At 32.2% G+C, this 13488-nt stretch overlaps 1 protein-coding gene and 1 pseudogene across 1 annotated transcript; one reads left to right on the plus strand and one right to left on the minus strand.

Moving 5' to 3' along the window:
• The first annotated feature begins 864 nt into the window (after positions 1–864).
• Positions 865–3652, plus strand: LOC114424224 (annotated as a pseudogene).
• A 1141-nt stretch (positions 3653–4793) lies between these two features.
• LOC114424225 lies at positions 4794–7709 on the minus strand. The gene is made up of 3 exons (XM_028391076.1): positions 7693–7709; positions 6521–6974; positions 4794–5090 (listed from the first exon to the last, which is right to left on the minus strand). Exons 1-3 carry the CDS (start codon positions 7707–7709, stop codon positions 5061–5063), a joined length of 501 nt encoding a protein of 166 aa, XP_028246877.1. The 3' UTR covers positions 4794–5060.
• Between the last annotated feature and the right edge of the window lie 5779 nt (positions 7710–13488).

The raw sequence follows: 13488 nt of genomic DNA on the forward strand, positions 1-13488 counted from the left end.
GTTGGATTGAAGGTTCTAGTTTTGATTCTTTTGTTTATCAAAAGAAATAACTATTCTAAAAACACACCATTTTGTTTTCCGAAAGTGGAAAGTATTTTCATATTAACTTTTAAAATTAAGAAAATTCAATATAATTAAGTTCTTATATAAGATGTTAGACTCTAAATTTAATTATGTAGTTATTTTACTTGTTAAAGGTATGTTAATATTATAACTCAAATTACATGATTTTTTAAATTTTAAACTAAAATGATTCGCATATTACACTTTTAAGAATTCTATTTTAATTTTTTTTTACTTTCATAGATTAATTGTAATATCATCATACACTTTCAGAACTAAAACTATATTTTACCTTTAGTTAAATGTAAATAAGTGATTTAGTAAGTCCTCACATTTAAGACTGTGGGTTAGTTTAATGTTCACAGATGACATGTTTTAATTAATCTATTTATAATATATAAAAATTAAGTTATTTCATATTATGTTGTCATGTCAGTTAAAATGATGATGTGGAAGAAGAAGAGTATTTCTATTGAGTGATACTCACAATCTTTCAAAACCCTATACAATACATTTCAATTGAGTGATACTCACCTTCAAATGCTCAGTCTTCTGTATTCCCTTCTATGTACTTGCTCTTCATCTCAAGGTTTTTCACATACAACTTCCTTCTCTCTCAGATCTTCGACGCAGAAGAACCTTCTTAAATTCGATCGCTTCATTCATTTGTGTTTCGCTTTCTTCAGATTTTCATCAATATTAGAAGTTCTACGTTCACGGTTATGATGATGATGTTATAGCAGCATTATTTTGTGAATCATATTCACATCAAAGACCGAATTGCACGACCTCCAATCACATATGGCAACCGACGATAACCTCAATCAGACGAATTTGGAATTGTGCGAGCCTCTTCGCATCAAATCCCGGATCGCACGACACTCCATGAAACCTCGATCAAACCCTCCAAATCGCACGACACTCGACGAAAACTCAGTCAAACGAATTTGGGGATGTATAAGCATCTTCACATGAAAGACTGAATCACAGGACACTCCCCCAATCACGAACACTCAATGAAACCTCGGTCAGACCCTCCGAATCGCATGACACTCGACAAAAACTCAATCAAAGGAATTTGGGGATGTGCAAGCATCTTCACATGAAAGACCAAATTGCAGGACACTCCCCCAATCACATACTGCATTGTATAGTGAGAGCCTCTCCACAATTGCATACTTCAAAGTTTTGGTCCTACACACATGCAAGACTTTTGATACTGAGTTTTGTTGATTTTTATTTTCACGATTATGACATTTTTTTTTCTAATGCATAGATTTTCCCGTTGTAAAAAATAATTCTGCTAAAAAATATTCAAAAGATAGATGCAAAAATATGAAAAGAGGATAGACATTGTAAAAGCACAATATAACTTGAAAAGAAGGAGATTAACAGAGAGGTGCATCCAAATGATGGTATGTAAACAATTTATATTTCTTCATATGCAAATTATTTTTTGTATTAAATTGAAATTGAAATTCAAATTAGGCATTGGAATTTAAATTCAAATCTAATAGACATAAGTGTTTGATTTATGTCCTCTTCTTTAATATTGACATTTTATAAGCCAAAAACCAAATACACAGACACGCACACACACTTGTGTGAAAGTTGAACTATTAGTGTTTTATATAATTTTAAGTAAATGTGAACTTTTGTCAGGCTTAATTAATTGGTTGGTGAATTTGTATCTTCAAAATGTTCCTTTGTTTAAATAATCACATTGCCTCACTTTAGGGATACATGTAGACATTTTAAAATATATTTTTAGTCCTTGGTTGACAGCAACAGAATATGGTCCTAGAGAAAAATAAGTATAAGAGTCACAGGTATAACTCAAAGGCATCATATCAACATTTGAAGGTGTATCACCCAAAAACTTAAAATGCTAATTTTAATAAATAAAGTCATTATATATTTTTGTTAATTTATTTATCTCCATATTTGTTTATGCAATTAAAGCTGTATGAAATAATGTGTTTCATGTTTTTAAGTCTTGATATTTGGAATAATATCCTTTATCTGCATTTTAGTTTTTAATTTACTAATATAGACTTTTTACATCTAAAGAAGGGTCTTTATTACTGATCCTTTTTTCCTAAAAGCATATGTAAAGGAGTCATTCATTTTGTGGTCACAGGATCCTGCAGCTCAAAGGCTAAAAGCAGTTAAGAAAGAATTTGGACCAGTTTGGATAAGTTTTTCTAGAAAAACTTCTAGGTGAAGAAAATAAAAGAAAATGAGATGAGATTTTTTATAAGTTAAAATAAGTTCTTCATTAATTAATTTATAGATATTCTTTCATTTTTTTTAGAGAAGTTATATGAAAGAACTTCTACAAATTAGCTAATGATTAACTAATGGAAAGTTCATTTTAGCTTATAGCACTCATCTTATTTTTATTTTTACTTTCTTCTCTTTGAATGTTTCTAAATAAGTTTATCCAAAAAGATCCTTATCTCCGTTGCAGAAGTGCTTCTCTTGCTGATCTTGCTCCTCCTAAGACAAATGGAAATGGATCAATTTCCATGTTCTAAGTCCCATCCATATTTGGGAAATAGAATCCAAGTTTTAGAGAAGTGATCGCATGCAGTTTATGTAGTTGTAGGTGTGGGATATGTAATCTTCTACCTTGTCAGGCACCAGAAGAAAATAGGCCATGTTCTTGATGCCATGTACTCTATAATTGTGACAATGAACCTTGGAAGAATTACACCACAAAAGCTAGCAGTAGTTGGAGAGCTCAAGACTTTATAAACCCTACACTAAAATTTGATACTTCAATGTGAGACTCGTCTCATTCCTTACGATTGGATTCTAACATCTTACCATGCTCCACAGACCCAGCGCTCACGCTGGCTAACTGTGTTGTCTCAAACACTACAATGTTGGTATCACCACCCATACCATTTGTTTACGGCTGATAAACAAAAAAAAAAAAAAAAAAAACAGACTATGATACCAATTGATTGGGAGAACTGAACCACAAAATTTAGTTCTTGTAGTTGGATAGTCTAAAGCCTTCACTGGAATAAGTAGAATCTCATACTTCCATTGTTAGACTAAGTCCCTCATACCTTACAATTCGATATTAACACCTGTGCTTTTGTTTTTCCTGGAATGGCATTGGTTGGACTAATCCTGACCTAAGCAAGTGAGATTACTTGATTGAGAGACAGGAACCGATTTAAGCTATTATGCACATGGACCAAAAAGTTGGTCCGACTGAAATTTTGAAGAGGTTTAGATCAATAAAACGAGACTCTTTATTTATTTTTTTCTAGCCGGCCTCTTTCCTTCTTTTGATTCTCATGTTACAGGGATAATTTTCTTGCTAACTGGGGTATGTTGATAGAAGGTTCTCAGCTACTCAAGCAAGGAGACTATTTATGGTGTGTTGGATATTGGCAGGTACTATTTGCTTGGCTCAGCTTTTTCTCTGCATTGCAAAGTAAAGTAACCAATTTAGATTTGGAGGCACAAGATTTTGATAAGGATGGAACTGTTGGATTATTTGAAGAGCTTGACATTGATCAGTCTGATTCACTGTCAGTCAACTTCTGATTTAACACTTGCTCAGTCATCTTAATCAGACCAACGCATTATATACAAAAAGTTGTTAAAGTAGTTTGCATTTTTTACTTCAATGATGAAATGCATACCAGATTTCTGAGGAACTGGAATGCCAAATTTGGTGGGCATTTATTGAACGGGTTCCACACCCAAATTTGGTTTCTCAGTTTCCCTAGCACTGGCTACATGCAGTGTAAAGGGAGAATGTCCAACATGTTAGATTTGCAGGATAACATTAATGGTAAGTAGTTAATCAAGTCACTCATCTAATTGATAAATATTTACTTATGTATCTTGATTAGTCACTTTCCATTGCTATATCTTCTGCAAAGATTGCATCCATGATTGTTTAACTTACTATGTTACTCCTACCATGGCAAGCTAGTCACAGTTCTCAAATTATTCATTCATTTTTCAAAAACTGAACCCAAGTAGTTTAAACATAGGCCTTAAAAGCAAGGATCCGGATTCCCACAATTGGCTTTTCCATGCTATTTACACATTCAGTAACTTCACCAACTTAACCGTTGAATGAAAATCGGACTACTCATTTTATCTCCATAAACCAAACTTAAAATACAATCTGCTAACAGCTAGCATGGCCAAAAAAAAAAATGACAGCACCGAATCCAGTTTCTAAAAGCACATGCTGCTTTTGGTATAAAAAAAATTGCAAGCAGGTGCAATAAGATGAAGGAAGAGTTCTGAGGAAAATCAAGTGCTGCCTATTTTGTTGCTTGTCACTAGAATGCTACAAAGTTTCTTGGCATACCTGATTGTGGTGATGATAAGTTAAATGATCGATAAATTTTATGGATAAAGACAATTGTGGTCAAAGGAGATGGATTTCAATACGAAGAGCTTTGAGCATAATTTTTTTGTGAGTGAAAAAGGAAAACTTCTGAGATTTAAATTTAAAAAAGAAAAGAAAAAGGAGTTTTATTTCTAAAAGTCAATTTTTATCTCCTTTTTTTCCTTTCCATTTCCTCTTCAATCAAAAAAAAAAATGTCAGCTATCTGTATTTTCTTTCCTTTCATCTAATTGTATCATTCCGGTAGGAGAATTAGAGAATAAATGTATGCGATTGTTCATGGTTGAGCAGCATTTACAGACATTACAAGGGAAGGGCAACAAGAATGAAGGTGGTATAGCTCAATTGAGTAAATCCAAAAAACCTACCAATTTATTAGATTGAAGTTAGAACAACCCTACAGGCAGGAGAATAAGAGAGAAAATATGTACTTTTACCATTCATGGTTGAGCAGCATTTATGGCCATTATAAAGAAAGGTAAAAAAAGTCCACAACACAACTGTGCTGGCTATGATATACTAATTTTAGTCTTTTAATCCCTTTATCTATAGTTGAGCAGCATCCTCAGTTACATGATATCTGTGATCTACTCTGGCCTATGCTATGCTATGCTAACACCATCTTCTCTTCACAATAATCACCTACAAAGACAAGAGTACAAACTGTGTAATTAGTTTTTATCTTCAACATTCAAATTCAAATTTTCCTGTAGATGCCTTGAAAAAATAGAGTACTAAGCACATGACAGTAATATTGTGCAACCAACATGGATGGCACATGGGGCACGTACGGTTAGATTATTAATTTCCTTCTCTGCATATAGTAGTATTTAATTATGAGTTAAATTTTGAACCAACACAGCAACAAGCACTAGAGGTATAAAAGGCATTAGGTTTTGGGATTATTGAGAAAATATATGTACGGTTTCAGAATAAGGGTTGAAAATTTGAATTGGAACGATAAATTTGTCCAGTAAAGAGAAAAATAAGGAAAGAGGTAAGAAAAATGAAAAAAAGATGTATGATAAAATAAATTGTATGAAAAATATTTCTATTTAGTGTTTATTAGTTTATGAAAGAATAGACAAAGGCATTGCCGACACTGCCACATTATGCGCGTGACCCTGCCAATGATGGCTCATCGGTGACCTAAGCCTTACCCTTGAAGATTGAACACACGGCTCAGTATCAGTGCTTTCAACTTCAAGTAATATAGACTTTTATATATACATCTTTTTATCGATTATTCTTTTCATTAGAGAATTTTTCAATCTTCGCTCACAATCACACACTGTCACTGTCGCAACCCCAGAACATTCCCATTTCCCATTAACTAAATCTATCCTGAGATACTCATTCAATTAAAAACTTAAAAACATTAAATCATTTTAAAAAATTCCAAATTCTAAAATCACATACATATAGCAGTCTTCTTTCCCATACTCAAATGATTTTTTTTAACTGTAAAAATTGAATAAGATACCAAGAGATAACACTGAGATACCATATCTATAACCCTTTGATTACTCATGAATGATTGAGGAACTGTTTAGTTATCTGCATAAATAATAAATCAGATAAAATTTTGAAATGGATAAAAGAAATGAAGGAAATAAAATTTTCAAATTTGAATTTTAAAAATTCAAAAGAAAAAATGATTTTTTTATTTTAAAAAATCCTTTTTTTTTTCCTTTTTTTTCTTTATTTTTATCCAATCAAACATAACATTAGTCTACACACGTTTGCCAAAAAAATATTTCTTTTCAAAAAACCTTTTTCTATCAGTTTGCTAATGCGTGTTTTTCATTTAATCTACATTAAATGATTATAATCAATTTTTAAGAAAATTGTTTCCCCCAATTCAATCTCAAGCAAATATGACAACAATGATAACATATTTTCCCCAATAAAAACTAGTACAGTTCTAAAACAAAACAACAATTAGTACATTACAATTACAGCAGCACTGATATTCAATTCACCCACTAATAATAGACAATAAATTAAATTTCAATAATACTAATAATTATGAGTATTAAAAAAGGTAATAAATTGAGGGTTTCAATTCTTACATAGACAGACATTCTCTCTCTGAATGGGGTCTCTAATCGGACTTGTGGGCGTCGAGTGGCGGGTTGTGATGGTGGCCGGCGACGAAGTCGAGGAGCTCCTCGGCGGGTTTGGGAATGGAAGCGTCGGAGTTGGGCGAAGTTTGCGTCTTGGCGAAGAAGAGAACGAGGGCGAGAAAAAGCGCGGTGGAGAGGAACAGTGGCCAGAAATAGGCGAGGATGTTGAGGAACCTCGGAGCGAGAAAAAGCACTGAGAAGATCGAAAGGGACACGAGGAGTGCCCCTCCGATGTGGTACCTGAACTTCAACAGTTGTTGTTGGATATCCATGGGAAGAAAGAAAGAAAGAAAGGAAAGAAGAGAGGGTGATGATTGTTATTGTGATTGTGATTGTGATTGTGATTGTGATGGGTTTGTGAGTGAGGGAGTGTGAAAAAAAGACGTTTAGTTTAGTACAACTTTATATTAATGTGGAGAGAGAGAAAAAGGTGAAAAAATATATTAAAAAGAAAACATTGTGGGTGTGTTGTTACTTGTTGCAGAGATTCTCTTTTACAGTAGACGTTTTCACTGTCGTGTATGTCTGTCGTTTGTTTTTTACTGGGGGTGATATTACCGGAATGACCTTTTCTTTTATGGGATTCGCATGCGCCGTGCGTGGACTCTAGTGACTAGTGAGGAAGGTTCAAGAATTCAAGTGTTCATTCCTTGACTTTGTTAAAAGTTTGTTTCAAGTTCTTTACTTTCATGGACCCTCAAAATAAAAAAAATGCTTCTTACCTTACTCTGGTTGGATTATTGAATAGTCAATGACAATCATGGTAAGGTGTAATGTAATGTAACACAAATGTTAAGCATAGTGTAATTTGGATATCCTATCTTTTTATAGGTTACTAACACGGTTCCAGACGTGTAATTGTGTATAGGTGACATGTCATAATAGTTTTTAATTAGTTTTAAACTAGTTTTAAGGGTTGAATCAGTTTTAAATTGATTTTTGAATTATTTTTTCAAATAAAAAAATTAAATAAAAATTAATTTAATTAATCAAACTGATTTTATAAAAATAATTCAATTAATCAAACTAATTTTATAAAATAATACAGTCATTTTTTTAACTAGTTAAAGAAAAAATTAATTTAATTTAACTTCCGTACAATTTGATTCAATTCAAACCTGTAATAGTCTGTCATCGTTTTGGATTCCGGCACATATGTATGAAAGTCTGTCACAAAAGTCATCCTCTTTAGGGGAAGTCGTCCTCACGGGAAGAGTCCTCAATGGGTCCTATACGGTCAATATATGCACAAATTTAATGAGAACTTTATAGATTTTTAACTCCTAACTCATGTGATGATATTCTTTTAATTCTTGTATAAACTCACTCGCTAAATCTACAAATGATGCATAGTACAAAAATAGAATAATAAATCAAACATAATTAACATTAATGTAAAAATTTATTTTATTATATACTTTCAAAAGGTTGTTGAGCATTTTATTTTATTTTTTGAAAGAAAGGTTGAGTATTGAAAAGTGCTCATAGAGAGAGAGATAAAGGATCATGCAGGCTGATGATAAGATTTGCAATATACATGCGGCCTTTCTTCTCATTGTGTTTCAGTCTCAATATTGGCTTCCATTATTTCCATGAACTTGAACTTCGTGTTCCAGATTTGCAAAGACCTTAGAACAAGAGAAAATTCAATAACACTTAATTATGATGACATGCCTAATTAAGAAACCAGCATGCCATCATCATCCAATAATTGGATCCCCCTTATCATCACACCACCACTACACAAATTCCTTATCGACATCAAGAGGACACACCTTCCTTATTCTCCACTTATACTTTCGGTAGAAGAAGAAATGAAAAGAAATCTTAGCCACCAAGCTTTCTTGGAAAATAAGAAACCCCAAAAGAAAAGAAGACTTGAATCCATCAATGGTTATCACAATAAAGAAGAAAAACAAACAAAAACCAAGGCTTGAACAAAGTTTGAGGCTGTCGACGTCAATGGTTGTTTAGGTGGGGGAAGAAAGTGTACCAAAAGGGGGAAAATTAAGTTGTACTACATCAACTATGTGGGTAGCACCAGCAATGCCTCATGGTGGTAATTACTAGCAAAAAATAAATTTAACGACAAAATAATTAATATGTAATTATGAAAAAGTATTTTTTCTGTGACTAAATTTAGTCACTAATTTATTAATTTTTAGTGATATAAGAAAAGTTTGTTAGTGTATTGAGTAACAAAAATTGTGTTTTTTTTTATTTCATTTGTGCCTACCGACCATCTTTGCCAAAATCATACATGTAATAACTGCATTTGTGCAAATCAAACGAATTGGGTCTTCCCATCTCAGACATTGGACTGATCTTGTCTATATTAATTGAACGAAGATAATGGGATGCACGAGCATCCTTTGTCGCCTTATAAAAACCGTTGGCTAGAGTGGGTAAGTAAGTCTGGGTCTATGGAGGGGCTCATGGATCCCACGGTTTGCAAGGATAATGAATCAATTTTTTTAAAATAATTTATGATTATGCATTATTTTGGATTTGTCCCGCTTAATCCGTCGGATGTGCAGGTTTAGTTCGCAGATTGATCAATAAACCCGTTTATTAAGTCTAAATATACATTTTTAATTAAAGATCGAGAATGTCAACATTGTTGTGCATATTAAATAAGACAAAAACTTAGATAAATTTTTTTTACTAAAGTAACTTTTAAGTGTTATTTGTATTTTTTTAAATTAGAACTAATAAAGTTTTATCTTGAAAATATATATAATCTTTTAATATAAATTTTTATTACACAAATTAGTAAGTACAACTTCAATTTTAATTAAAAAATAATTCAAACATTACTTGAGAATCTTTATTGTAAGAGATGTATCAATATCATTTTGTAGCACACATTAATTGTAGTATAAGTACATCTTTAAGACTCATTAATTCATACATTGTATGTGATACAAAGTTTACTTCAATTCAATTATAAAATCATTTGTTGATGGAGATGTTTAAATTTCATATTTTAGATTTATTTTTTAGATTTTTTTTGTTAAAACATTATTTATTTTATTAATGGAATGGACTAATTATTAAGATTTTATTAGGTTCATGGACCCGCCCGTTTAACCTGCGAGACGGGACGGGGCGGAACAATTTATCAGGTAAAAAATACAGGGCGGTCTGGTCCGTTACCAATGCGTGTTAGAATTTATGTCTCATGTGAGAGGCATGTGACTTATGTAGGGACTAATAAGTAAATAATTAACGATTAAGGACTAAATTATAATTGGGCTTAATAGGAGAAGTTTTTAGGGTTGACTGTTACTTGATGGGAGTAGTGGTTATAAAAGGGGCTTAATACCCACTAACGTAAAATAAGGTCCCCTTCCTGACCAGAAAATGTTCTTTCTCACTCATAGCCATCACGAACGGAGAGAGGCAGAAAAGAAAGGCCAAAGGAAGTGAAATCTTATTTCTCGATTTCCAAGGAAATCAAAGTATACTAGACAGAAGTTCCTATGGAGAAAGATACTAGTCTTCCTATGGAGAAAGGTACACATCATTATCTATTGTTGTTTATTGATTGTTTGTGAGAACCATAGGTTTCAAGATCTTGTTGTTTCCTATCATTGATAGTCTAGGAAACCCCTTAAGAATTTTTACATGTGGTATCAGAGCATGTGTTATGAAATTTATGATTCTCCAAGAATAATTTAATTTCTCTCAATTATGTATGAACCCTAATTATGAAATTTAGGGATAATTTAATTTCTCTCAATTATGTATGAACCCTAATTATGAAATTTAGGGATAATTTAATTTCTCCCTATTATGCATAAATCCTAATTATGAAATTTAGGAATTTTATTTTCCGCTGCATGTATTGTTTTATTGGTAATATTTTATTATTGTTGAATACCAATTTTTGGAGAAAGTATAAATATTATGTAAATTTGGAGAAAACCATTCTGGCTGCCACTATCTATTTATAATGGAAAAAGAAAGCGTGAGTTGCAATTCCAATTCATGGAAAAGCTATGGCTGCTACACGTAGGTTAGTAAGTGAAGGAATTCTGAAAAGCTGCGCGCTGCGCAGGTATGTTTGTTCCTATAAGAAATTTTGGAAATTGCTATTTGCAACCTTATGTTTGCTATTTCCAATCCCACTTGATTTTTTTTTCTGAAAAATTATTGTTGAATGTGATTAAAGGATTGAAAATTTATGTTCTGTAATTAAATTAATGTGAATGTTTTGCAATTATTGGTAGCAGTAAATATATGTATATGCTACATATTTGCTTGAACGTGTTAGAATGTAAAAACACAAATAAATGCAAATATTATTTTATGGTCTGGAATGAAATTAATAGAATGGCTATGAATTGTTAATAGCAATAAGTATGTGCAGGCCATACATATTTGGTTGGAATTAAATGTATGTTGAATTTGTTAGTCACCAAAGTGGTCAAATTTGTAAGGTTATTTAATTCCAAATTAATGATTATTTTAATTATACTTGGTTGGAATTAAATGTATGTTGAATTTGTTAGTCACCAAAGTGACCAAATTTGTAAGGTTATTTAATTCCAACTTAATGATTATTCCAATTACTCATAGAATAATGAATGCTAAATTATATGATTATTGGTTTATGGGTAATTGAAATTCATTGTTATAAGGCATTTATGGATCGCCCAAAGGTTGATTAGTTGTTCTTATAATTAATGAATATAATTGTAGGCAATTTATGTGTATCATTAGTTTTATTTATATGCCCAAAGGAAATAGATATTACTAATTGGTGCATATTTAATTGTCAAATAATGTTAAAATTTTATTAGCATCATTATGTTTGTATGTTGTGTGTTGGTGTATCACCCAAAGGAGAACATCAATATACATTAACCGTTATCTGAATGAATCATATGTGTGACATGTATTTTATGTCTCAAAACACTCATGTGAACTTTATTATGTAATACATGTTTTGAATTCATTGGATTCTTATGTATCACCTGAGCCAATTTTAATGGGCTTAACTTCTCTGACTGAAATGAGCAAGTCCAATTTCACCTTAGTGTTTTGGATCATGATCTTGCTATGTTGGAAGAGAAGTTTGTTACTTTTATTGATGCTAGTAGCAATGAAGAGAAAGTCCATTATAAAACTTGGGAAAAATCTAACAGACTCAGCCTAATGTTGATGAGAATGACTGTTGCAAACAGTATTAAGACAACTCTCCCTAAAATCGAAAGTGCTAAAAAGTTTATGTGATTAGTGGGAGAGTGCTCTCAAACAGCTGATAAGTCTGTTGCTGGGACATTAATGAGTACATTGACCACCATGAAATTTGATGGTTCACGTACTATGTATGAACATGTCATTGAGATGACAAACATTGCAGCAAGACTTAAGACCTTGGGAATATAATGGCTGTGAATGAGAACTTTCTTGTTCAGTTTGTTCTAAACTCATTACCGTCTGAGTTTGGCCCGTTCTAAATGAACTATAATACCATGAAAGATAAATGGAATGTGCATGGATTGCACAGTATGTTAGTTCAGGAAAAAAATAAGGCTTAAGAATCAAGGAAGTCACTCAGTTCATTATGTAAGCCACCAAGGAAATCAAGGAGCTTGAAAAGAAATTTATGAAGAAGCATGATAAAGGCAAAGGGTCATTAAAAAACAATGACGACTCTTTGCAAATCCAAAGGAAGGTATCAAAGGGAAATAATTGTTAATTTTGTAGGAAATCCGAACATTTCCAAAAGGATTACCTAAAGTGCAAGTCTTGGTTCGAAAAGAAAAGTGAGCTTAATGCTCGTGTATGTTTTGAATCAAACTTAACTAAAGTTTTCCATGATACATGATAGATTAATTCTGGATGTATGACTCATGTTTCTAACATTATGCAGAGATTTCTTACAATCCAAACCATAAGCCCAAATGAGAAGTTCATTTTCATGGGGAATAGAGTGAAACTCCAGTGTAAGCAGTCGAGACTTATTGCGTAAAACTCGACACTGGACATCATTTAGATTTACTGGAAACTCTTTATGTACCTAGTTTATCTAGTAATTTAGTTTCATTATCTAAACTTGATGTTACTGGATACTCTTTTAATTTGGTAATGAATGTTTCAATTTATTTAAGCATAATCATCTCATTGGTACTGGTATTCTTGTGATGGTTTATATAAATTGGAAATAAACAGTTTGTATGCTGAAACTGTTTTAACTCTGCATCATAATGTTGGCACTAAGCATAGTTTATTGAATGAACGATCTGCTTTCTTGTGGCATAAACGTTTAGGTCACATTTCTAGAGAAAGGATGGAAAAATTAATAAAAAAATGAAATTCTTCCTTATCTAGATTTTACGGATCTAAATATTTGTGTGGGTTGTATTAAAGGAAAACAAACAAAACATACAAAGAAATGAGCTACAAGAAGCACTCAGCTTCTTGAAATTGTGCATACTGATATTTGTGGACCTTTTGATGTTAGTTCTTTCGGAAAGGAATGATACTTTATCACCATTATTGATGATTATTCACGTTACAGTTATGTCTACTTACTGCCCGAGATTTCTTAAGCAATGGATGCCTTAGAAATTTACTACAATGAAGTAAAAGGGCAATTAGACATAAATGTGAAAATTATTAGATATGATAGAGGTAATGAGTATTACGGAAGATATGATGAAACTGGGCAACACCCAGGTCCATTTGCTAAGCTTGTTCAGAAACGTGCATTTGTGTGCAATACACAATTCCCGGTACACCACAACAAAATGGTGTATCAGAAAGGCGGAATAGAACTTTAATGGATATGGTTAGGAGCATGTTAATCAATTAGACTTTATCCGTATCCTTGTGGATATATACCTTGAAAACTGCCATGTAGTTGTTGAACAGGGTTCCTAGTAAGGTAATTCCAAAGACACCTT

Source organism: Glycine soja, chromosome 8, assembly GCF_004193775.1.
Source record: "Glycine soja cultivar W05 chromosome 8, ASM419377v2, whole genome shotgun sequence".
Lineage (NCBI taxonomy): Eukaryota > Viridiplantae > Streptophyta > Magnoliopsida > Fabales > Fabaceae > Glycine > Glycine soja.

What these genes read in the sequence shown, in the direction of transcription:
- LOC114424225 (XM_028391076.1), bottom strand. An exon ending in GAGAGAGAATGTCTGTCTAT is followed by an intron (nt 5,091 to 6,520) that starts GTAAGAATTGAA and finishes TTGTCTTTGTAG; the next exon opens with GTGATTATTGTGAAGAGAAG.